Genomic DNA, 26,284 nt, shown 5'->3' with positions numbered 1-26,284 from the left:
GTGAACTGAATGCCCCACCACATTCCGGTGGATGGATGGGTGTGCCGAATCACGACCTGGCCCTGCCCTCCACCCTGCCACAGTATTGTCTTTCTATTCTTGTACTTGGGGACCTATCCAAATTTGTGTCCAATCAAATGCATCATTAGAATGAGAATGCCCCTCCCTCAAATTCCTCCTACCTCCAACTAGCAAAAGCATGTAGCAAATAATTTTTTATGGGTGAGACATAAAATAAAAATGGTTAGCTATTTTAGAAATAGAACAAGCCCTTCGGTATGCCCCAGCTTCCTGTTTAAGTAGGACATTCTAAAGACTGTTGTGTGTGAAAATCCCAGGTGATCAGCAGTTACAGAAATACTCAAACCAGCCCATATGGCACCAACAATCATGCCACGGTCTAAATCACTGAGATCATACTTTTCCCAATTCTGATGAGTTATGAGAATATTAACTGAAGCTCCTGACCCATATTTCCATGATCTTATGCATTGCACAACTGCCACATGATTGGCTATTTAGGTTATCACATGAATAAGTAGGTGTCCAGGTGTTCTTAATAAAGTGCTCAGTGAGTGTGTCAACACAAGAAATAAAACTGCTCGTCAATTCATTTTAAAGTCTTTAATAACTAGCTGTAATTACTGATGTTAGGCATGGAAATACTTTTTTCTATTTTGGATATTAAATGAATATTATTGATTCAAGAAAAAAGCTTAAGTGTGATTTGCAGCAATTCACTGTCACAGAACAGATGAGAACTTCTACACAGAACAGATGAGTGGATGAGTGGAACAGGATAAACGTGATCATCTCAAAATATCCTTGAAGTCAATCAACATTATAAATTTGATAATACATTATCAAAAAGTCTCAATTCTGCATAGAATTGTGTGTTTAATTGTTTTCACCTAATAGCCCCTGCAAGCCTCTGCTTAATTACCCTTCCTGCACAGTATTAAGATTTGATTATACTTATTTTACTATTAGATAACAGCAGCTGTTTATGAACTACACCATGTAGCTTGGAACTTTGTTTTAAATGGAGAGCATATAGCCTCATTTTGAACAGGGTATTAAGGAGAGAATGTCTTACTCCAGGGAGACAAAAAAAAACCCATCTTAAACCAGCTTAAGCTGGCGTAGTTGGTCCCAGCCTGGCCAAGCTTGTCTTCAGCTGGCCCAGCTAGTTTGCCTGCTGGTCTTGCATGACCAGCTGAAAACTCATTTAAAACCATCTAAGGCTGATTTAAGAATGTTTTTCTGCAAGGTTGTGCTTGTCTGTGTGTGTGTGTGTGTGTGTGTGTGTTTGTGAGTGTTTGGGTAGGAAGAGCCAAAAAGAATCATTTGTGTTCTGCAGCATTTCTGTGTGTGGCCAGTTCAAACTCTGACCATAACATCACACCCATCCAGATTTAGGTTCTTCTCTATTGTGCGAGTTCACAGTACAGAATGGCACTGTTCTCTCAGGAACAAAGGGAGGATTTGGCCAGCTCCGCCAGCGGGCACAGACTTCCACCCGGTCCAAACTGATTTAGTGTCAGTCACGAATCTCATCTCCCTCTCTGTGGCTGCATCTGTCTGACTCATGGACTGAAGGGTTGAAGAGTAAAGAGGAGAGCTTTTTTCATTGAATGCAAAGTTCAGTGTGTATGGGGGTGTGCTATTGTGGAATAAAACTAATGAAATCTTTGACATGGTGAATGGGTTTGTGTTAAGAGGTATTGAGAATGTTTCTTTGCATCTGTGCATGAATATGTGTTAGATGGAGGTTATAATTTAGATTTATTCCAAAGTGAGAGCATTGTTCTTTGTTGTCAATGTATGTGTCCTCTTTTTGTTTGTGGTTTCCTTTGTTGGTCATTCATCTGTTTTACTGTCCTCTCTTTTATATGTGTTTTGATACATTAACTGAGTAAGTTTTCTGATATACTCTACAGTGGCCAGTTTGGCAACTAGTTATATTAGTTATTGCATTAGATTATGGGTTTTTAAACTGGGGTCCAGGGAGCAAGGGGCTCACAAAATATCTCTGTATTTTTACTAAATACAGTAAATAAATACTAAACAGTTTTCTAAATTTTATATTATTACTGTTTTATTCTGCTTTCTTGTGACTGGTTGGAAATTATGTGATTAAATGTGTTTTTTTTCGTCTTTAAACAGTTTTTAACAGTAAGAAATAAAATGTATCTTCTTATTTATAATTTATTTCTAAGTGTTCTAAGAGTACATCTTTGGGGAGAAAAAAATATTCCATGTCACTCTTATACAAAATAAATATATTTATTTATTTATTTATTCTTGCAAACCATATATTGTCTTTAAAATGCCACGCTTACAGTTTTTCTTACACAGTAGAAATGGGTCTTCATGCATAAAAATATATTGCTACCTTTGTATTTAGTCAGGGGTCCCTCCTAAGAGGACTATCATATTTCTGAGTCCTTGGCATTAAATCCTTTTTAAAAAACCCTGTATTTGATAAAAAAAAATAAAACTAAGTGGGATTTATGTTAAACAAAGATAAGAAAAAACTAGAGGTTAGTAAAGTATTTGGACACTTTCTGGTCATCAACTTAGTAGAACTTCTAGGGTTACTTAACTGTAACCCCCGTTCCCTGATAAAAGCGGAACGAGATGCTATGCTGACTTAGCGCTTTGGGAACAACTTTAGGTGTGACCAGCTGTGAATATGTGTGCAACATGTCAATGAAATTGACCAGAATTTATAGCCTCTGCTGGTGACATCATTGGATGCACCTGTAGCAGGGCTATAAATAGATGTGTCACAGGTGCATCGTCGGGTATTTTGTCTGAAGAGCAGTCCTGGGGCATCCCAGTGCAGCAATGAAGCGCATCAGGGAACTGGGGTTACAGTTAAGTAACCTGAGACGTTCCCTGTCAAAAAGCTACACTTTGATGCTGCGCTGACTTAGCGCTTTGTGGATGTCCGGACCCTTTACGGTTGTGTAGTGTGCTCAAAAGAGCGTGAAAGGTCTCAGACATGAGCTTGTGATGTTGACTCAAGGACATAAGAGCCTGGAGTGGCATGAACATCCAAACTATAAAATCTTATGAATGTGTGCGGAGAGGACCAGCCTGCTGCATCACAAACATGCTGCAGAGGGACACCTCTAGCCACGGCTTTAGAGGAGGTGACCCCTCTGGTAGAGTGAGCCCTGATACCTACTGGCGAAGCTTGACCGTGCGCTTCATAGGCCAGGGCAATAGCGTCCCTTACCCAATGCGACATAGTCTGCTTGGTGGCGGCAACCCCCCTGTTGCGGCCCCCATGGCAAACGAATAGTTTCCCAGACTTACCCCACTGGCTAGTGTGGTGGACATAAGTCTGAAGGGCACGCGCTGGACAAAGTCTGTGAAGTCTTTCCTGCTCCAGCGTTGTAAATGGCGGAGAGCAGAAGGCTTCGAGAGTGACTGGATTTACAGTCGAGAAAGGAACCTTAGGCATGTAGTCAGGATGAGGGTGCAAAATTGCTTTAGCCATTCCTGGGGCAAAATCTAAGCAGGCTGGCAAGACAGACAGAGCAGTTTTTAGAGAAGTAATCGCCATAATAAAAACCATCTTGAGAGTCAGAAGTTTATCAGACGCTGACTCTAGAGGTTTGAAGGGGGTCTCAACCAGACCCTCAAGGACTATTGCTAAGTCCCATGAAGGGATCTTGGTCCTAGCAGGAGGTCTCAGTCGCATGGCTCCACGAACAAAGCAAGCGAGCAGAGGATGTCTCCCCAACGACACCCCGTCAATCAAGGTGTGGCAATCAAGGCAACCCTCCTGTCTGGAATCGCCCAAGGTGAGCCGTCGAGGAGATACATTATCTCCGAGAAACATACCCTGTTCGGCCAATGTGGCACTATCAGTAAGAGGCAAGACCCTTGGTGGCGAACTCTGGCCAAGACTCCCGGGAGCAGAGAAACCAGTGCAACTGATACAGGTGCATTCTGGACCATGTATGCGCCATCGCTCCCAGTCCCAGGGGGGCTGGGTGACTCAGAGAGAAGTAGAGGGAACATTGCGCTGTCTGTTGAGAGGCAAAGAGGTCCACTTCTGCCCTGTAAAATCTCACCCAGATTTGTTCCACTACCTCGGGGTGGAGTTTCCACTCCGCCGTCGGCATTTTCTGTCTGGACAGTAAATCTGCTCAGGCATCCAGGCATATACACTGCCCTGACTGACAGGAGCTTGCCCTGGGCCCAAAGGAGAAACTGACGTTCCAGAGTGTTCAGTTGGCGTGAACGTAGATCTCCTTGATGATTTATGTAAGAGACTGCTGCTGTATTGTACACCCGCACCAGGACATGGCAGCCTCTCAAATGCTGGAGGAAGTATTTCAGGGCCAGAAATACATCCATCAACTTGAGGCAGCTGATGTGCCAATCGAGCTGATGACCCTCCCATTCCCCTTGAGCTGGACGACCACTTAAGACCGTTCCCCAGCCCATCAGGGAGGCGTCCGTCATTAGCAACCTGCGATGGCAAGACGCACCTAGAGTTGGACCCAAAGTAAGGAACTGGGGTCTGAACCACATAGAAAGGGAACGAAGCATGTGGCACGTAACCCTTATTAGCCTTAGGGGACTGGCCCTTGGATGAAATCCCCTGGCTTTTAGCCACAACTGAAACTGGTCTCATGTGCAGAAGGCCCAAAGTGATCATCGAGGACGCAGATGCCATGAGACCTAGTATTCGTTGATACTGACGAACAGTGCAACCTTGGCCAAGCTTGACTTTGATCAGGGTGTTTTGAATGGACACGATTCGAGCGGGAGACAATTGTGCCTGCATTGTGATCGAATTCCATACAACGCCCAAAAAGGTAATTCCCTGGGTGGGAGAGAGAACACTCTTTTTGATGTTGAGTCTCAGACCCAGAGAAACCAGATGAGCTAAGACAATATCCCTGTGCTGAACTGCCAGTTCTTGAGAATGTGCTAGTCAGTTAGTTGTCTATGTAATTCATAATGCGGATGCCCTGGAGTCGCAAAGGAGCCAGTGCTGCATCCATGCATTTCGTGAATGTGAGGGGTGTTAGGGCTAGGGCGAATAGAAGAACCCGATATTGGAAGGCTTCGGCCCCGAAACCGAACTTCAGGAACTTCCTGTGCTGTGGCAGAATTTCTATATGAAAGTGTGCATCCATGAGATCGATCGTGACCAACCAATCGTGATGTTGGATTTGGGACGCAACCATCATGATTATTAGCATTTTGAACTTGAATGCCCTGACTGAACGATTCAAGCCTCGAAGATCTAAGATCGGACGCAACCCCCCACTCTTCTTGTGAACCAGGAAGTATCTGCTGTAATAACCTGACTCTTTCTCTGGAAGGAGAACATGTTCTATGGCCCCTTTGACCAAGATATTTTGCAGTTCTTTCCACAGTAGACATGCTTGCTCCGGTTTCACGGTAGTGGAAACCACATTGTTGAAACAGGGAGGGAGGCGAACAAATTGAATTCTGTTGCCTTTTTCTTCTGTTCTTAGGACCCACATAGAAATACCACATAGTTTCCACGCTGCCAAGTTCTCTGAGATGGGTATTAATTTTGCCAATTCCTGTTGAGGGTATGTCGAATGTTCAGTGTCCTGGACTAAGGCAGGAAGCAACGGTACACCCAACATTTCGCTGGAAGCCTCTAACTCCCGAAACACCAGAGGCGGTGGGAATGGAGAGGTTTCGTGGGGGTATCGGGAGGGTTGAAGTGAATGATACACACATCTCATCCCGTGGGGGGCTACCCCCACAAGGCTGGGCGCAAGTCCGTCAGGGTTTTTTCCTCTTAGAAATGAATTTCCTGAGGTCTTGCTTTGGGGGCTACTGAGGGCGACGAGGAAGGACTTGCCTGAAGGTTTCCTTGTGAATTTTTGCCTCCTGGAACCTGGTGATAACTACATTCATAGCGTCACCAAATAAGTCAGAAGGCGAAACCGGGGCATCGAGAAGGAAAACTTTGTCCTTGTCTCTGATGCCCGACAGGTTGAGCCATAAGTGTCTCTCCACACTGACTAAAGCAGACATAGACAGGCCAATGACACGGTCTATTTGCTTGGTCGTGCGAAGAGACAGATCCGACGCTTGGTCGAGCTCGGAGAAAGCCTCCTCGACGACCGTGGTGCCCACACTCAGTTCCTTCAGCAGATCAGCCTGGTACACCTGTAACACTGCCATAGTGTGCAGGGCAGCACCAGCCTGACCTGCTGCCTGATAAGCCTTCCCCATAAGCGTGAAGGTGGTCGTGCATGGCTTTGTGGGGAGAGTGGGTCTTTTTAACGATGATGCTGAGCCAGGCGAGAGATAACCCGCAAGTGTCTCTTCAACCGGCGGCATCACTGAATACCCCCGTGCCTCAGCACCAAGGATAGTCGAATATATTGACGTCGAGGGCACGAAGACACGGGAAGTATAAGGTTTCCTCCATGAACGAGAGAGCTCATTATGGATTTCATTAAATAAAGTAAGGGACTGATGAGGCGTTCCCTTCCCTTGGCCACCAGACAGAAATCTGTCCTCCAACTTGGTGCGTTTGGGGGTCTCATGTTCGCGTGGCCAGTCTAATTGAAGCCTGCCCACCGCACGAGTAATCACCTCGAGTAATTCCTCCGATGATTTATTATCATGCCCGGAATGCTTGGAGGTGTGTAACTCGAAGTGTGCAGACTCAAGAGATTCATGGTCCCCCTCATTAACCGAAGAGGTGCCGGAGCACGCTTCAGAATCACAGGAAGGACCAGCTGGATCTGTGGAGAGAGCGAGCGATATGGACGGACCTGTCTCTCGCTCCTCAGCCAGATCCATACGAGAGCCCCACGATGGAAGTGTGGGCGCTGACTCTCGGAAGTAAGCAAGACGAGTTCAAAGCATTTTGACTGAGAACAGATTGCAATGCTCGCACCCGCCATGCCCCAACGCAAGAGCAGCATGCTCTTCCCCCAAACATAAAAAACAAAAGGGATGGGTGTCCCTCTCAGCCATAGAGTGTAAACAAGATACACACACCACTTGCTCTGTCTTTCAGTCATTTTCTTTTTTTTTTAAGAGAGAAAGAGAAAGGTTTCTGCGCACTGCCTAACAAAATCTAACTCCTAACAGAGGAAAGTAGAAAGTTTCTGACAGGCTCATGAAGCACACACACACACAGAGTGATCTGAAGACAAAAGATCTTGAGAAGAATCACCTATTTATAGCCCTTCTACAGCTGCATACAATGATGTCACCAGCAGAGGCTATAAATTCTGATCAATTTCATTGAAGTGTTGCACACATATTCACAGCTGGTCACACCTAAAGTTGTTCCCAAAGCGCTAAGTCAGTGCAGCATCAAAGTGTGTCTTTTTGACAGGGAACATGTGAAATTACGTTGAGAAAAGATTGAGCATCATTTATTTGCATATGCCACTTGTTTTTGTATCTAATGCAATGCAGTTATACTCTGTAGTTTTTATACATGTATACTCTGACTTTTCTGTTGATTAGATTTCATGCTCAACAATTAGTCTTTCAGCTCATGTTAGATGAATTATTTTAGCAGATTTCCATTCAGGATTTACAATGCCTAAGAATTATAAAGGCCTCTGTCATCTGTATTGCTGAATGACAAAAGGCCACAGAACTCTTTTTTTACACACTTCCATTCTTCCTAAAACATGTCATTTGTAAAAAGTGGCAATTCGCTGACAGCTCAAGCAGGTGGCTGCACCCCCTCTCTGCATGAGGTAATAAGGACAGAATCCCTCCATGTCACATGCATACAAGTGCATGCACACACTCACACATATTCAGTGGCGTATGATAAATGTGTGGAGGCCCATGTATTTGATGTTTTTTTCAACAGGCGGTAGGAATCACATCATGCATCTTATTATCTAAGTAAAGTAAGCATATTTTTTCTCAGACAAACACAATTCAACTATTTTGCTTTAGGGGTAACCTTTTGTTTTGCTCTACCAATGATTAAACAAGATAACATTAATTTGCTGAAGAGTATTCAGCTGTTATATGAACAGAAATGTATAACTATTCTTAGTTGAGCAATGACAGAATATTGTCCTTCTGATGTTCTAGATCTGACATCTTCACTCTATAACCACCAATGGATAATGCATTTAGGATTTGTTATTTTGTTATTTGTTATATGGATGTGTATTTCATCCAGTCTCTAAAACCAAAACTTAAAGCTTAATCCCTAAAAAGCAATGACCTAAAAGTGATTGAACTTATGAGCTGCTTTTAAGTCATTTTCACTCTTCCCCATAGTGTGGTTGATGGTGCTGAAAAGAATGCCTTCAAAATCGTGCTGCATGATCTCTGGTGGATTTCACAGGCTATATGCAATGTAGCACGACATCCTAAATGAAGCGTACAATGTCTCATCTTAATAGCAAAGCACCTGCTGCTCAATGCGCTTTTTATACAACAAATATGAGTCATTTTATGTTCCTATTATTGCCTTTCCTGCTCTTAAACTGAACATATTGTGTCACAACTGTTTTGCAAGTCATTGTGACTCAAAAGCCAATATGTGTAAATCTCATGTTTTCTCACACTTTTTTCATGGAGAAAACAAGCTTTTTAATTCAGCATGTACTGCAGATTCATCCCCAGCTCATCTTTGTACCTTTATAATATTTTTCCTTTTGAAAAGAACGTGTTCACCAAACGTATTCTATATATGATGTTCACCAACATCATATATTGGCCACATATTTCATTTCATGGTTGAGCTTTTTGGAGTTGGTTGTTGAGCATTTTGTATTGCAGTAGGGGGACAAACTCTCTCTTCCTGTGCTGTCTAGCAGGAAGTCTACCAAGGATGACCTTCACCTAGCTTTGTTTGATTAATACCACCCTGTGCTTTTTGATCTTCCCAATTGCTGAAGAAAGTGTCTATGAAGGATTAGTGATAACCACATATGAGGGTGAAAAAAATCACAAATTAGATTGTGTTAATAACTTGTTTCTCGTAGACAACAATGATATTAAATGGGGAGCAAAAGGGGACTTTTGCTAAGCGGTGTTCTGAAACGTCATGTAAACAAAAACGCTGATTTCCTTATGCTGTTTAAGGGATAAAGAGAAAGCGGTTTAACACATCAAGGTTTCTCCCAAAAAACATAGCTTATGTGGTCATTGTAAAGGGGGTTAAGGGAAAGGAGGAGGCGAGAACCGGCTTGACAATATAAATAATATTTTAATAAAGAACTTAAACAAAAAGACAAACACACAAAGGTGTCGAAAATCTCTCTCTCTGTCCCACAGCAGTCTCCAGTCTACCTTTATTCCTCTCTGAGGCTTGATTAGCCTGATTAGGGGCCTGGTGTGTAGCATCACCAACTGGTCCCGCCCTCCAACCTATCACAGTCGTGTAAACACATAAGCTGCATTCAAACAGGTTTTTGAGGAGTGCGCATATGTGTGAACAGACTGTATATATATATACACTACCACCCCTACAACCCCTGGAGCCACGAATTAGAATGCAGGGCGTGCTGAGTGACTCCAGCCAGGTCTCCTAAGCAACCACATTGGCCCGGTTGCTAAGGAAGGTAGAGTCACATGGGGTAACCTCCTCATGGTCATGGTCTCGCTCTCAATGGGGTGCATGTTAAGTTGTGTGTGGATCTTGGAGAGTAGCATGAGACTCCCATGCTGCGAGTCTCCGCGGTGTACACATGCACAGCGAGCCACATCCCAGAGTTTTATGTAAGAGGGAAACACAAATATTGCAGTTCTGCTGCATGTTGCTATATAAAGTTAAGGAAACAAACAAAACAACAACAACTCTGGAATATCTAGAAATAAAGTGAAGCAACAGGGAATCAAATAGTGAAGTCTTCCTTGGATACCATGTTTGTTATTTACACTAGTGTTTTGGGGAAATTAGGTTGTTGTGAAGAAAGCTGCTCACTGACCGTGCCGCATGTATATGGGAGTAAAGTGTATGCAGCTTATATAGTGCATATAAACTGGGATGCTACTTTCTTGCAATACACCACTTTCTCGAAATAAACCGCTTTCTGGTGTCCATGTAAATGTAGTGACTTCCTCTATTATTGCGTACAGTAGTATATTTGATGTCACAAACTTTGGCAAATCCAGTGATAATTTCATCCTCAAAAGTGCTGGTTGTATTAACCTGGACTCTTGTGAACACGACTCGGTTTCCAGGCGGACTGATACAAAGTCATGTGTGCTTTTACTCACAGATGTTCCATTAGACCAGCCAATCGGATTAGGATTTACTAATTTGAGAGGGCGTTTTACCATTTGTGTGCAATATGCATCAGACAGTTAGTGCACGCACTGTGGGCTGTCCAGGGGCTGAGAAAACAATGTCTTACATAGTGCTCACATTTGCTCAGAATTCAAAATAGCCTAAACGTTTCACATCAAATTCTTCCAAGACCAAATTATCTGACCTTTGCTACCCATTCTATGCTTATGTATGCTATACACAGCCAAGTGTATACATTTGAGGTTATTGCCACTCAGATGTCTTTTTCTGGCATTATTTGTCTGTTAGCAACATTGCACAACCAGTAACTGTCATTGTAACTCAAAAAACCATTGAAAATGCTCTATAACCAACCATTACTTAACCTAGACAAGCAAAAAAGGTGTAGCATTTGTGTAAAGGATTTGGGACAAATAGACAATGCAGAAAGCTCTGAAAAGGGCTTAGTGTATCATCTGTGATCAAAGCAGAGATCAGACATGAATCAGAAAAAGGGATAAAAGATTCTACGACCACAATATGGTTTTCCCGGATAAAGCGGGTGTCTTGTTATTGGATGTGTAGTTTAGAGTCTGAGCTGTTCATGATATTATTAGTTATCAGTACAACTTCAATATTTCTCTGTTGGCAGTAGATACAACCAGCATGTCCTCATTTCAAGGCTGATATTGTGCCTGTTAAAAGACTACAGATAATTATGGTTTGTTTTTATTTTTCCTCTCTGACAGCAAATATTGTGCAATTTAATGGAATAACATTTTGGCTTTATAATCATGTAGATCTAAACAATAGTCAGTAACTGAAACGTGTGACCTTTTCCGGGCTTTTCCTGGTTTTGGGTGTGGGTGTCTGGAGCGTATGAAAGCAGAGCATCTGCCCAGCATGCTCCTGTTTTCCAAAGCCTCTGCATCCAGACAAGCTGGTGTGGAGCAGCATTTCATGCTGTTTTACATTTTCTCTGGTTAATGCCAGCTTAAGCTGGCCCACCTGGCACCACGTGAACTGCAAAATAGGAGATGGGCAAAATAGAAGAGAATGCACAGGATATTTTATTATTAAAGGAATATTCTAGGTTCAATACAAGTTAAGCTCAATCGACAGCATTTGTGGCATAATGTTGATTACCACAAAAAATGAATAAATAAATAAAATAAATAAAAAATTATAATTTCGACTTCCTTTTCTTAAAATACAGTAAAAAGCAATTACAGTGAGGCATTTACAATGGAAGTGAATGGAACCAATTTATTAGGGTTTAAAGGCAGAAATGTGAACTTATAACTTCATAAAAGCACTTAGATTAATTCTTCTGTTAAAACTCATGCAGTATTTGAGCTGTAAAGTTGTTAAAATCATTCTTGTTACAGTAATTTTAAGGTTTTAGAATTTGTGTCACTACTTCGTCTTTGCAGCAAAGCTGTAAATTTGGCAATAACTTTAGACAGAAAAGATTAGTCAGCGTTTTTATCACACTAAACGACTCGGTTACTAACGTAACCTCGGTTCCCTGAGAGGAGGGAACGAGTATTGCGTAAGTAGCTTACGCTATGGGAAAACTCAGTTTCTCAAGAAATATTGAAGTCTTTATGTAAAACACATTGCAGCTGCACAGCAGACAGCAATGAGCGAGGCAGCTCGGTCATTGGCTGTGCTGCGGCAACTTGCTCGAACCAATGACGGGGCGACTCTGAACGCGCGACCAATGAGCGCGCTTCACGCCCGCGCGCTCAGAGCCCACCAAGATTGGCGTGGCTAAGGCTATATATTAGGCGCCCCGTCATGAGAGTTCTTTAGGTTCAATCGACTGAAGCGACTGACCAAGCACAAGCACGGCAGCTTACGCAATACTCGCTCCCTCCTCTCAGGGAACCGAGGTTACGTTAGTAACCGAGTCGTTCCCTCTCGAGAGGTCTCTCCTATTGCGTAAGTAGCTTACGCTATGGGAACACCATGCAAAACGCCGTGCATGCTGACTTCGCTCTATAAAGCCAGAGGCAGATGCCTGAGCCTTAAAGCAAAGTGATTATTCAACGAGCCGGCCAACGGCGAGCTATATAATGGGATAATACAGAGCGCCTTTGCCCCAAGGTGGCCCATGGTGGGGGCGCTCATTGTAAAAACACACGCACATATCTTATGTACTGATTTTCTTTTTACTGATATGCATAAAAAACTCCCTAAGTCAGTCAGAGACGGACCTTATAAGGGAAGAGATAATGCTCAGCATATATGTACTCCAGTCCATACTACAGTCAGGCTGATAGAATGTTGGAATGCAATGAGGGGACCTGTAGGTTATAAAACCTGATAAATGTCGAAGGCGAGGCCCAGCCTGCCGCCGCACAAATATCCTCAATGGGTATCCCACTCGACCACGCCCACGAGGAGGCCATACTCCTCGTAGAGTGAGCTCTGACGCCTAAGGGGCATTGAAGGCCCTTGGCTTCATAAGCCAGCGCTATAGCATCTACTATCCAGCGCGATATTCTTTGCTTTGAAACTGCGAGACCTTTAGTACGGCCGCCAAAGCATACGAATAATTGTTCTGTCTGTCTGAACGGGGCAGAACGTTCCAAGTATACTCTGAGCACCCTGACCGGGCAGGATAAATTAGCGTTGCTTTCGTCTGCTGAAGACGATAGCGCTGTCAGAGATATCACCTGTACTCTGAAGGGTGTGGAGAGCACTTTAGGAATATACTCGTGCTTTGGCAGCACAAGTAAGCAGCGCTTGATGACAGCGCGTGCAAGTCGCCCACTCTCTTAACTGAGGCGAGTGCCAGCAAGAGCGCAGTTTTGAGCGAGAGCTGTTTAAGGTGCACGGTTCGGAGAGGTTCGAACGGGGCACTCTTGAGTGCATCCAGGACCATGGCCAGGTCCCAGATCGGTACCGAGGGGGGGCGAGGAGGGTGATTAGGTCGTTTTTCCCTAATGAGCGTCCTTTATCAGGATTGTGTGACGCCGCTATGGCAGCCACATAGACTTTGAGCGTGGAGGGTGTGCGGCCCGCCTCCAGCAGCTCTTGCAAAAAGGCGAGTACACTTGGTATCTCGCACGATTTGGGGTTCAAGCTCTTGGTATCACACCAGTCACTGAACACTTTCCACTTTTGGGCATATAAGCGCCTCGTAGAGGGCGCTCGCGCCTCAGTGATGGTTCTCAACACTCCGCTGGGGAGGTACTCTGGAACCCGTTGAGGGGCCATGCATGAAGGGCCCACAGATCGGGGCGGGGATGAAGAATCATCCCGTTGGCCTGCCTGAGGAGGTCCAGCCTCAACGGAATCGGCCATGTGGCAGATTGCATCATCTGCATCAGTTCTGGAAAACACGTCTGGTCCTTCCAGAGTGGGGCTACCAGGAGCACTGCACATTTCACCTCCCTGATCCGACTGATGACCTGAGGTAGCATCGCGATCGGGGGAAAAGCATACAAGGGGCGGCTCGGCCAGACTTGGGAGAGCGCGTCCGTGCTCTTTGAGAAGAAAAGAGGGCAGTGCGCATTTTCCCTGGAGGCGAAGAGGTCGACCTCTGCTTCGCCCAAGGTTTGCCATAACCACTGGACCGTCAGGGGGTGGAGAGACCATTCTCCTGGGAGAACCTTGTCTCTGGACAGCATGTCCGCTCCCTGGTTCAGGATGCCTGGCACATGCGCTGCTCTCAGCGAGCGCAGGTTGTGCTTTGACCATAAGATGAGCTCCCTGGCCATAGAGTGCAGGGAGCTCGACCTGAGTCCACCCTGACGATTTATATACGACACTACCGTCATGTTGTCCGTTCGGACCAGGACGTGTTCGTTTTTCAGGTACGGAAGCAGGGCTCTGAGAGCCAAGGCGACCGCTTTCATTTCCAGACAGTTTATATGTAGGCGCTTTTCCGGGTTTGACCAAAAACTGGAGACAGGCCTGCCCTCGTAAAGGGCCCCCCATCCTATTTTGGAGGCATCTGTCGTGATCATTTTTCTCCGCGTGTTCATGCCCAGACTCACGCTGGTTTGATACCAGTCGACGGCCTTCCAGGGCATCAGGGCTTTTATACAGCCGTGATTCGCTCTGATTAAAAAGTGGCCCGAGCGCCACGCGTGAGTGGGGACACGACTCTTGAGCCAGCGTTGGAGAGGACGCATGTGCAACAATCCTAGCTGGAGTACAGCTGATGCCGAGGCCATGAGACCGAGCATCCTTTGAAATCGTTTGACGGGGGTGTGCGCGCCCGCTCTGAATGATGTTGCAAGGCGCCGAATAGCGAGCGCGCGCTCTGATGAGAGGCGCCCGTCATCTGCACTGAGACTAGCACTATTCCCAGAAAAGAGATATTCTGGCTGGGGGATAGCACACTCTTTGCAAAATTGATTCTCAGACCCAGACATTCTAGATGACTGATAATCCAAGATCTGTGCGTCGTTAACTGACTCTCTGATTGTGCTAGGATTAGCCAATCGTCGAAGTAATTCAGTATTCGCACTCCCGATGTCTCAGGGGAAAGTGCTGCGTCCATACATTTCGTGAATGTACGGGGGCCAATGATAGGCCGAATGGTAGTACTGTGTACTGGTATGACTGTCCCTCGAAAGCGATTCTCAGAGATGGCCTGTGATGAGGCGCTATCGGAATGTGAAAGTAAGCGTCTTTCAAATCCACTGATAGATACCAATCCCCGGGGCGAACTTGCGCGAAGATATGTTTGGTCGTTAACATTCTGAATGAGCGAATCATTAAAGCTTTGTTCAGATGTCTGAGATCTAGGATGAGACCGTCCTTTTTCGGTACGAGAAAGTAGCGGCTGTAAAAACCCGCCTCGCTCATAGAGGGAGGAACAGTTTCTATAGCGCTCTTCTCTATCAGTTTGAGCACCTCGGTGCGTAGAACATGTGAAACATCTTTCCTCACTTTCGTCTCGACCACCGCTGAAAAATGGGGTGGTCTGCGAGCGAATTGAAGCGAGTAACCGTGTCTTATTATGTTCAAAACCCATTTCGGCATTTCGGGGATTTTTTCCCCGGCTTTTGCTCGCACAGATATGGGCTGAATGCTGGCTGGGGGCGTGTCGCAGTGACGTATGGACCCTGCCGGCGAATTGCCTTGTGCTAACACTGAGCTTACAGCTTTCAGAGGTGCGGGAGCGCGCTGAGCAGCTTTGTTGAGTGCCGAGTGCAGGGATGCGTGTGAGATTACAGGCACGCACGCTATGTCCGTAATGCTCGCAGCATGAGCTGGAGAAATGTTTGAAACTGTATAGACAGTGTTTACGGGTGGGGGTGCATACATTGTGATAGGCACGCGCGCCACTTTCATAAAGCTTCCCGTTCTTAGCGGGGAGTTTCTTAGCTCACGCGCCGCATCTGTGATGCTCGCGGCATGGGCCAGAGAACTGTTTGAAACTGTATGGGCAGTGCTTATGGGTGGGGGTGCATATACCGTTGTAGGCACGCGTGCCATTTTCATAAAGCCTCCCGCTTGCGGTGGGGGGTTTTTGGGCATGCATACAGTGTTTGTATGTAGGGGTGCATGCATGACAGCAGGCACGCGCATTACCTTTGTAGTATTTCCCGCTTTTACTGGGGAAGTGTTTATAACTGTGGGAACATTGCTTGTGTGTAGTGGTGCATACATGACAATAGGCACACGATCTACATTTATGGGGCGTCCAACTTGAGCTGGGGAAGTATTCGGCACTGTTTGGACAGTATTGATATGTGGGAATGCGCACTTTAGTGTGGACACGTGACCCCTTAGTGACACAGGCAGAAAATGACTCTTTTGTGATTTGTGCGTGTTGCCGTTAAAACGGCGTTTGATTGCAGGTGAGCGAAGTTCTGTGACTGGCCCATTGACTGCTGTACAGACATTTCCAGCCGCTTGTAAGGGGACTGGGTAATGTTTTACACGTTTTGGAGAGAGTGGTCTGGATTTTGCGAGACACGCACTCTCTCTCTTTCTTCCTATGGCTAGGAAGGCTTACGAGGCTCCGGGTTCAGCACGATCTTGGGCCGAGGTCCCCGTCGCTCAGGCGGCTGCTTTCGGTTAGCGGAACGCGAGCGGCGTCGAGCGTCCGTTTCAGGTCTGGGCTGGGAGACGGGAGGTGCCGCCCTGGCTCGCTGCTGCAGCTGAGGCGGTCTCTGGCGGCTCTGTGACGAGCTGGAGCGCTTAGGCAGGAAGCGACGCATAGCCTGCGAATTCTTCTGGGCTTCAGTGAAGCGTTCAGCGAACTCTTTTACCGCCGGTCCGAACAGGCCGCTTGGGGCGATAGGCGCGTCGAGGAATGGCGCCTTATCCGCGTCCTTCATTTCTGTTAGCGTCAGCCACAGATGGCGCTCAAGGACAGTCAGGTTAGCCATGGCCCGGCTGATGGATTGGGTGGTGGCCTTTGTGGCTCGCAGGGCTACATCAGTGGCGCTGCGCAGGTCCTTGAAAGCCTCAGGTTCAGGTCCAGATCCTTCCATGGTGTGGAGAAGTTTGGCCTGATAGACCTGCAGAACAGCCATGGAATGAAGCGCTGACGCAGCTTGGCCGGCGGCGGCATATGCACGACTGGCGAGAGCTGAGGTAGATCTGCAGGGCTTCGAGGGATGAGAGCTTTGGCTTTCCATCCAGCGGTGGAGGGTGGGCACAGATGGTTGGCCATAGCCTCCTCGAGGGGCGGGGTTCCCTCGTAGCCTCTTTCTCTCGCGCCGTCCACCGAGGAGAGCGAGGAAGAGAAAGTAGGGTGCGGGGCTTTCCACGACTTTGTGAGTTCATCGTGAACTTTGGGAAGAAAGGGGAGGGTCTCTGTCGAGGGGCCTGCCGGCGCCCTTGCAGGAACCACTCGTCCAGCCGGCTGCGGGCGGGTTCTTCCGGAGAAGACCAGTCGAGCCCGAGGTCTTCCACGGCTTTGGACAGTATGCGGACGATTTCTGAGTCCATGCTGGTGCCCCTGCTTGTGTCCGCTAGTGTCGACGGCGCGGGGTCAAAGGCCGAGCCCAGCCAGTCGTCGGATGCAGCGTCAATGGAAAGGCTGTCATCCTTTTCACCGTCATCCCCTGACGCGCCGAACGAGACGAGACCCAGCGCTCCGGAGGGGTGCTGGTCTGCCTGCGTGAATAGAACTGGCGGCAGGGAGTCCTCGGGTGGTGGTGAAGCACGCTGAGACTGGCCCGGCGTGACCTGGCGGCCTCCGTGAGCGGCGCTTTTTCTTGCGCGGTTCGCGTGCTCTGGCGGCCTCCGTGAGCTGCGCTTTTTCTTGCGCGGTTCGAACAGAGGGGATGGCAGCACGGTGGTAGCAGGCTCGTTCGCGGCGAAAGCGGCAAAGTGAGCGCGCAGCTCGGTGAGGCCCAGGGAGTCACATTTGGGGCATCTGCCTCGAGTGAGAGCAGCTTCTGCGTGGTCAGGTCCCAGGCAGCGAGCGCAGATAATGTGACGGTCCCCGTCAGGAAGAGGGCCTCTGCACGAGGCGCAGGTCGAAGGCATTTTAAACAACGCCTCGAATTTGCTCTTTACTAAGGACAAAAAAGCGTCGCAGAGGCGAACACTTGAAAAGTTATTGCTTAGTAAAGGATATAAGGTGATGCGCGCCGGATGGCGTAGCAGAAGGCTTTGAAGGCGGCTGAAGGTGCCGGCGTCCTCGTAGCAGTCCTGCTTTAGGCTTGTCGACGGCGGTGAAAAGACTCCAATAATCCAGAGGATCCAGCGAAGAGAAGGTCTTTGCTGAAGGAGATTAAATCTAAAGAACTCTCATGACGGGCGCCTAATATATAGCCTTAGCCACGCCAATCTTGGCGGGCTCTGAGCGCTCGGGCGTGATCCGCGCTCATTGGTCGCGCGTTCAGAGTCGCCCCGTCATTGGTTCGAGCAAGTTGCCGCAGCACAGCCAATGACCGAGCTGCCTCGCTCATTGCTGTCTGCTGTGCAGCTGCAATGCGTTTTACATAAAGATTTCAATATTTCTCGAGAAACAGAGTTTTTCCATAGCGTAAGCTACTTACGCAATAGGAGAGACCTCTCGAGAGGGAAATCGTGTTAACACATGTTGTTTACACCTTGTTGCTATACTTTTGAAACAGTGAGCATTTTAACATTTATGGATTGGCCCCATTTACTTCCATAGTAAGTGCCTCACTGGAACCCAGAGTTTTACATTTTTTAATAGGAGGAACAAGTCAAATTATTATTATAATTATTATGATTACGATTTTTTTTGGTAATCAACATTATACCACAATGTTCTCGATTGTGCTTAATTGTATTATAAGTGGAATATTCCTTTAATTGTGAAAATATTTTAAACACGATTATTCCCCCTCTCCTACCCCCACAGTCTCTTTCTATCTTCTCATCTTCTGACAGTTAAAGTTGACCACATAATCTTGTCTGTGAATAAGATGCCTTATCACCTTTAACAATCACTTGCTTGTCTCCAGTTAACATACGCAGACCTTGGAGAATTTGTGTTTGATTAAAAATGAAAACCTAATTTAATTGTATAATGGAATTATTTCTCATTTCGGACTGTATCTGTGCTTTCAAATTGCTTTCAAAAAGCCTCCTTTGATTTGTTATACCTATAAAACACTTGTTGCTTCCTTGCAATTGAAGTTTTGAAATATAGTTATATAGTTGAAATAAGACCTAGGCTTTGTCTGTATATGTTTGAATAACCTAAAGATAGAAGGATGGAATGTATTAAATTCTTTCTGGCATGTTATTGCCACTGAACTGTCCTTGAATAGATTTGAATGTAACTGATTTATTCTGCACTTGAACTGCAACTACAGTAACTGAAAAAGCATTTTTAGATCATAGATAGCAATTGTGCCATGGCGTATATATTTGACTACATGTGTTTTTAGCAGATAATAAATGACAGTGAGTGACAGGTGGATGAATGGACTGAGAAAAATCGATGAGCCCTTTTACTGATGCCCTAAAGCTGTAGATCTAACTGCTGGATCAGCAGCCTACAAACAAAGAAGTCTTATCAACCATAAACCTCTCTCCTTCTCCTCCCCCTTTTTATAAATGTACCTTTTTTCACATCCTTCTTTTCTAGTTCTTATTCCTTCCTTTTACCATCTCTCTTCATTTAATATACCTTTCCACAGCAGTGTCTCCCACAAAATTCTGTTTTACAGCGGAGAACCCATTTTTGTCAGTGTGTATTTATTACACATTGTCGAATGAACATGCGTGTTTATTCAGATACTGGTCTGACGGATTCAGCAAATAAGTGAACTGATTCAAAGCAATAACTTTTGAGTCTTTTTGACCGATTCATTAAAATAAACAGCTCATAAGATTAATTCATTGAATCATAACAGCCATTTGTTCATGAATCAGACTACACTGGTCGAGCTGTTTGTTTATTGTTGCATGCAGCCAGCGAAGACCATGCAATAGAAAGATGTGCTGTCTGTTGTCTTTGTATTAATCAGCACTAGTCAGACTTTTTATCTCATGGCATTCAATTCAGACTGCAAACTCACAGTTAGTAATTTGCATGAAACACATCCATACAATCTCCATTTAAGGACTTTCTGTGCATTCATTCCTGTACCCCGTCACTCTTTTGCAAATGTATCGTCAAAGATAAGCTTACACATTCCATGTTTTTAATGCTTTGGGCGAGTGTGTTTTTTGCTTTTGTGTGGTTTGAGTTGTTCTAAATGGAATCATTAATTAAGAATACATTTAAATGTGATCTTAATAATATATCACAATTTCTGTCTGAAAACATTCACAAACAGGTTTTCCGCACAGTTAGTGAATGAGGCCCACTCTGTTTTACCATGGTGCTGTAGATGTGCAGGTGCAAATGAATATGCCAACTTCCATTCTTTCAAAAATGTTTGGGCATGACTGTGCTTATTTGATGTAGCGACCCAGCTGAGCATTCTATTCTACTGTGCATCTCCCTGGTGTCCCCTGGCCTGTGGATGACCACATCACCCTGTGACATGCTCGTAAATTATTCTGAGCACCTGCAGCTGCAGGCATAGTGAATGAAGAAGCGCTTGCCCGCTGTCCCTTGGGAGGTCCATTATGCTACCTCTATAAACACATGTAGTTGTCTGTGTGACAGTGCTCTGGTTGAGGTTGTTACACACATGATTGTTACACACAAAAGTGTTTACTTGAGTATTTCTCTCAAAAATAAAAATAAAATTGCTCTTGATTTCTTGATTTACAGTAGCTAATCATGTGGCAAACTGCTTGTGGAATAAGTCAGAAATTACTAGCAACTATTTTTTATTAAATCAAAAGCATGTACTTGGTTAGGCTGTCAGAAAAATTACACATTGAATAAACCAGCTTAACTGGTCTCCAAACCTGGTCAGGCTGGTCTGTTTGCTGATTTTATATGGGTTTTGGGCAATTTTCCAGCAAGGCCATGCAGGGAGACCAGCTACACCTGCTTAAACCAGCATGGCTAGGCTGGGAGACCAGACAGACAATCTTAGACCACCTTAGACAGCAAACTAGTTTAGGCTGATTTAAGCAGTTGTTTTCAGTGTGGACATACAGCATTATGAACATATTTTTTCTAATGTTTGAGGACATTCAGTTTGTGCTGGTTTAGTCTGTTGTTCTGAAGCAGTTTCTTGTGGTTGTTATCAATTTGTATTGACTGGCCCTCACGGTTGCAGCTTTAGGCTAATTTCAGCCTGCTGCTTCTTCCGTTGACATTTACATCACACTGTCTTGTCTTTATTGAGTGAAGTCATAAAGCAGGCCTTCAAATGGCCTTTGTTTCTCTGGGGTAAATCACCCATTGGCCCAGGCACTTTATAAGGCTGAGACCCCTACCCAGAATGAACCATCATAGTCAGAGAGAATGCTTTTAAAGAAAATGCTTTGCGAGAAGAGCTCAGCCCTGCTTCACAATTAAATGAAATGACCTTAGGTGATAGTTACCACAGTTATGGAATAAAATAGAAATGGAAAAATAAGAAACAAATTGAGACACAAATCCATAAGACTTCATCACTTGCTATTCTGTTTTTTACCTCCTCAGCTATGCCTTCAGAAAGTTCAGTCGAACAGATCTTAGTTGTCTTTCAGGTTGCTTTAATTTACAACTTCAGAGTATGTGTTCATGTTTCCAGTGCTCTATAGAGACTGAAGAACTGTATATATGGAGATAGAAAAAATACATTAAAAGAAAGGTGATGTGTAAGACTATGTTTTAGCTGAAAATTCCCGATCCCTTTGAGTCAAGACTCTCCTTATCAAGCCTATATTCTCTGTACCACACTAACCCACAATGATGTTTCTAGCAAGTTGTGATATCCATCAGTAAAAGCAGCTTGTCTTCACTATTTCACCTCCCTTGAGTGTTTTGAATTTTAGAGTCTCTGGAAATACAGGAATATTGATTCAGGCAATGAGCATTTGACTCTATCTGTGTGTGTCCTGTTCTTACTCCATTTAATGTCTTAAGTGCATGTAGGCTACTGACATTAATTATGACCTGCAGTGATAAAAGAAGTGCAATCAGGATATTGAACATCAGTGCAAATCACGATAGACATCTATTTATCACTGCTGACTCTATGTCTATGTCAAGCTGAAGTAGACATAATGGATCTCTTTCATTTATAAATATGTACGTAAAATAGTTGTGTATTGATGTGTATTTATTTATGAATCCATAACTTTTTTTTAAATAAAGGAGCACATTCCAGAAGTTAGTCATTTGTATAAAACACGGCCATACAATCTGCATATTAGGGGTTTCGGCAGAACCACAATCGGTATAGTGATTCGTCAGTCTCTGCAAACATATCCTTAAAGATTGGTAAGATCTTTGAGTAAAGCCGAGTCATTCTCAAAACCTGTTGAAACACATTGAACACCACTAATATAGGCCTAGATTACATGTGATCGGCTGCAGCAGTTAAGAGTTGGTCAGATTGTGATGTACAGATTCCAAGCTTTTAAATGACAAACTTTTAAACTATTTTGTTGTTAAGTGATTGGTTAAAATTAATTAGCTAGCAGCTCTAGATTAAAAGGGTTAAAAGGCAAAAGTAAAAGTATCTGTTATCGGTTGCTGTATCAGCCAGAGTGAGCTGTGACTTATCTGTATCAGCCCAGAAATTTCATATCAGTGCATCCAAAATGATAACCATTTCAACTTAACACATTCCATGGTTTGAATGCTTCAGTAGTCTATGGTTTTTGCGTAAGTGTAGTTTCTGTTGGTTCTATATTTTATTGTAAAATTAGAATACATTTAAGTGCAACCTTGTTAATTATTCATGATATCTGCATGAAAACATTTGCACACGGGTTTCATGCAGAAATACAGTATGTATGCATGAACTGTTAGTGATTGAGGCTTAATTTGTTCACAATTACCTGTTATTAAGTTCCCTTGCTAAAACCTAATGTTTACTCTTGTGCGCAATTCTCTTTTAGGGCCGTGGGGAAGGTGCATGGGCAGCGAGTGTGGTCCGGGAGGTAGTCAAAGCCGGGCAGTATGGTGTGCCCACTCCGAGGGCTGGACCACATTACACACCAAATGCCTGCAGTCAGATCAGCCCAGCAACCAGCAGAGCTGCTTCCGTGTGTGCGATTGGCACAAAGAGCTGTATGACTGGCAGCTAGGGGCATGGAACCAGTGCATGCCAGTGTCCATGCGAAACGTGGGTGTGCCAAAGCCAGTGGTGTGTGTGCGTGGCGAGGAAGGCATCCAGACGCGAGAGGTGGGCTGCGTGCACAAGTCAGATGTTGTGCCTGCAGAAGATGCCATCTGCGAGTACTTTGAGCCCAAGCCACGTTTAGAGCAGGCCTGCCTTATCCCCTGCCCACGCGACTGTGTGGTTTCCAAATTTTCTCCATGGACATCTTGCTCCAAGAGTTGTGGGATGGGTCTGCAGAACCGCATACGGTCGGTTCTGGCCCCACCCCTTTTTGGTGGTTCAGCTTGCCCAAACCTCACAGAGTTCCACACCTGTCAGCCGGGACCCTGCGAGAGCCAGGAGAGCTTGTACAGTTTGAGGGTGGGCCCTTGGGGCACCTGTACCACTTCACCTGTTCGCCAGGCCCGAGAAGCCAGAGATCCGAAAGCAGAACGGAAAGCAAAACGGGAGAGGAAGGCAAGGCAGGACCGCCAGGGCAAACGTCGCAAGAACAAAGAGAAAAAAGAGTTGAAGGAAAATAAAGGAGAACGTGTGAGGGAAAGGGTAAAAGTGAAAGGGAAGTTGAGGGACCCAGAGACTCGGGAGCTCATCAAAAAGAAGAGGACAAGGAATCGTCAGAACCGGCAAGGATTAAAGTTCTGGGACCTGCAGGTGGGCTACCAGACCCGGGAAGTGACATGTGTTCACCGAAGTGGAAGCCCGGCAGCGCTCAGGTCAGCCTCATAATTTTCACCTCATGTGAACATTCATGACATGTTTATTAAATTGTTGTTCTTTTAGAGAATTGATTCTAAGCATGGAACGCTAATCTACCATTTCAACATGCTTTTGCAACTGTCAATTATTAACAGTAACAGTATTCGAGAAGTTGTTGAAAACAATAATGAATGTTTTTTGGGGGGATTTTAGTCCATTTGTGTTAGATTTGAAACATCTGTATGCTAGTGCAATCCTAAATGTTGACAAAAGTAACTTTTAACAGATTTACGCATTTACTTTAAAAGTTAAAGCTCTCTTTTGTGGAACTTTTATTGAAAATCTCTTTTGTGCAAAAATATTGATGACTCATCTTGCACTCAATGATATGCTTTCTAGAAATGTTTTTCCAATATATTCCCATTTATTATATATTTATGTATGTTCTTAAGGTGTGGATTACACTACAGAATGTACAGGGACTTCATGTTAATTAGTTTCATTAATATCTGTATTTTCAATGCAGTGGCGAGTAGAATGTGCCTCACATTAAAGCTTAAAAAAGGACCCATTAGTATCAATAAAGTAGTGTTGTGAATGCTTGAGAAAAGAAAAACTTTCTTTGTTTTTAGCTCTAAACAACACAATTTCTCAGTTAGTCTCATGAACATTACGTGATTGTGGCAACATTTTTGCAAAACGAAATTACACTTTTAGCTGCAGTTTCCTAGTGAAATGTCTATCGGGGGCGCCAAAAGTGAGTGAAATGGTGGTGTAATCAGACGAGGTTTTTCAGGTGAATATTAGTCAGGGTTTTTATTTTAACGTACAGTAGCAGTGTGTGAGTAATAGAGCAAAACATAAGTGTTTTTAAAGTCATAATCAGCCATTGTAGTCGTGATTTGTGTGAAAGTAAATAAAACGCACAGTGGTTATAGTGCGCTGGTATTCATTTCACCATGAACTGCAGTGAAACTTAGAATTTGGCATGTAAAAGTCCATTTGCAAAAAATTTTTTACAATAGTTTTCATTCTATGAGACTTTCATAGAGGTTGCAATTTTGTGTGTGAACACCTGGGATGGGTATTTTCAAGTTCTTTTTTAGTCGAGTACTCTAACCCACAAAAAATTTGTTTTCGATTACTTATAAATTGAAATGTAATAAAAAAATAATTATGAAATGTACATGGAATTTATATTTAGCTTTATTTACAAACGTTACCAAGAACGGTTAACGTCAACAATCTACAATTTTCTTTAAAAAAAATTAATAAATGAACAATATACATAAAAAAAGATAAAGAAAAAAAATAGTTAAAAGTAAAAATAAATTGCACTCACAATTAGGGTAATGCGCATACTGTATAAAGTCTGAGTCTACAAAAAGGCCATCACATTTTATTTTTCAGAAAAACAAGCTTGGTAAAAATCTTGAGTTTCTCATACCGCTTTGCAGTTTCTTTCCACCATAAAAGCAGATCCTCGTCCATTGGTTTGCATGAATTCAACAAGAACAGAATATCATTAGAGTAGCAATATATTACAAGGATTTATAGTGTTACACTAGGCTTTGCTTTCAAAAGTACAGATGCCATCATAAACTAGCTTCTTCTCTCATCCAACACCTTGATGACAAATCCTAAGCGCACTCTACAGTATTCAGCACTGTTCACAGCTGGCAAATGTTTAAAGAAAAAACAATTGCGATATTCGAGTAGTGTTTTTAATAGTCGACTAGCTGGTGCAGAATGAGTACTCGATTAGTCAATTATGTGGGTGCATTTATAAGCTTTAATTTGAGGCACTATCCATTGCATCGCAGTATTTAGTAAACAATATTGTTTTGTGTCCCTTATAAGGTTGGGTTTGGTACATGAGGGTGAACAAAATTATTACAAAATTTAATATTTGGGTAAATTATTCTTTTAATGTTTCTTGCAGTGAAGTTATTGGTTTGTGGAGTTTGTCTGTAGTAGACCAAACAGAGAGAGATCTGATTTATAGAGCAAAGCGCTCATGTGATGACCCAAGCCTCTGCTTACCCATCATTCCATTACCCTATTATTAACTGCCATGTCCTTCCCCTAATGTAATTGCATTGTTCAAAACCAATGGCTTTCAAAAAAGATTTTCTTTTAGAAATGTCTCCCATTATTTTCAGCTGTACCAGTAACCAGTTTCTTACAGTCTATGAATATGGCCTGGAATTATTCGAGGCTCTTCTTCACAAGTTGATTTCCATCACATGTTTGCTCACCCTGATGTCAAAAGCATGTTTTATTAAAGTCTCTGAAAAGCATGTTATGTGCACATACACAGTGTTAGGGAGTAGCTAACTACATGTAGTGATGCTACTAACTTAACTACATTTTTCAGTAGCTGGACATTAGCTTTTGAAAACAGAGTAGCTTTCCAGTAGCAAACTACTTTTTCCAGCAAGTAGCGGTGTAGGATGACCAAACACTACATCATGTTGGTCAGATTATAACTAATAGACTTCCTTATTGCGTAGAAGCCAAACTTTTTCCGGCAAAACATCTGACGATCTGGCAGCATATTTCTGTCTGCTGATCAGAATCTGTGACTTCTTTTTCATTTGTAATGGCAGATCACAAACAAAAATAGGGAATTACCCTCATCTACTGAGAGCTTATTACAGCTCACTTGGAGAAGAAGAGATTGTCTGATGGTTATGTAAAGCGAGCAACCACAGTTTGT

The 26,284-nt window shown here is 44.1% G+C and overlaps 1 protein-coding gene across 1 annotated transcript in view; it reads left to right on the top strand.

The window, feature by feature from the left end:
- LOC127620401 (thrombospondin type-1 domain-containing protein 7A) overlaps positions 1-26,284 on the top strand; it is a 166,874-nt gene that overhangs the window by 40,587 nt on the left and 100,003 nt on the right. Inside the window, exon 2 of the mRNA XM_052093629.1 lies at positions 22,646-23,582. Within this exon, the coding sequence (XP_051949589.1) occupies positions 22,646-23,582 (937 nt within the window). The remainder of the gene's footprint in view (positions 1-22,645; positions 23,583-26,284) is intronic.

Source organism: Xyrauchen texanus, chromosome 26 (genome assembly GCF_025860055.1).
Source record: "Xyrauchen texanus isolate HMW12.3.18 chromosome 26, RBS_HiC_50CHRs, whole genome shotgun sequence".
Lineage (NCBI taxonomy): Eukaryota > Metazoa > Chordata > Actinopteri > Cypriniformes > Catostomidae > Xyrauchen > Xyrauchen texanus.
Note: the sequence above shows the minus strand (reverse complement) of the source record. Positions and strands in the feature narration are given on the sequence as shown.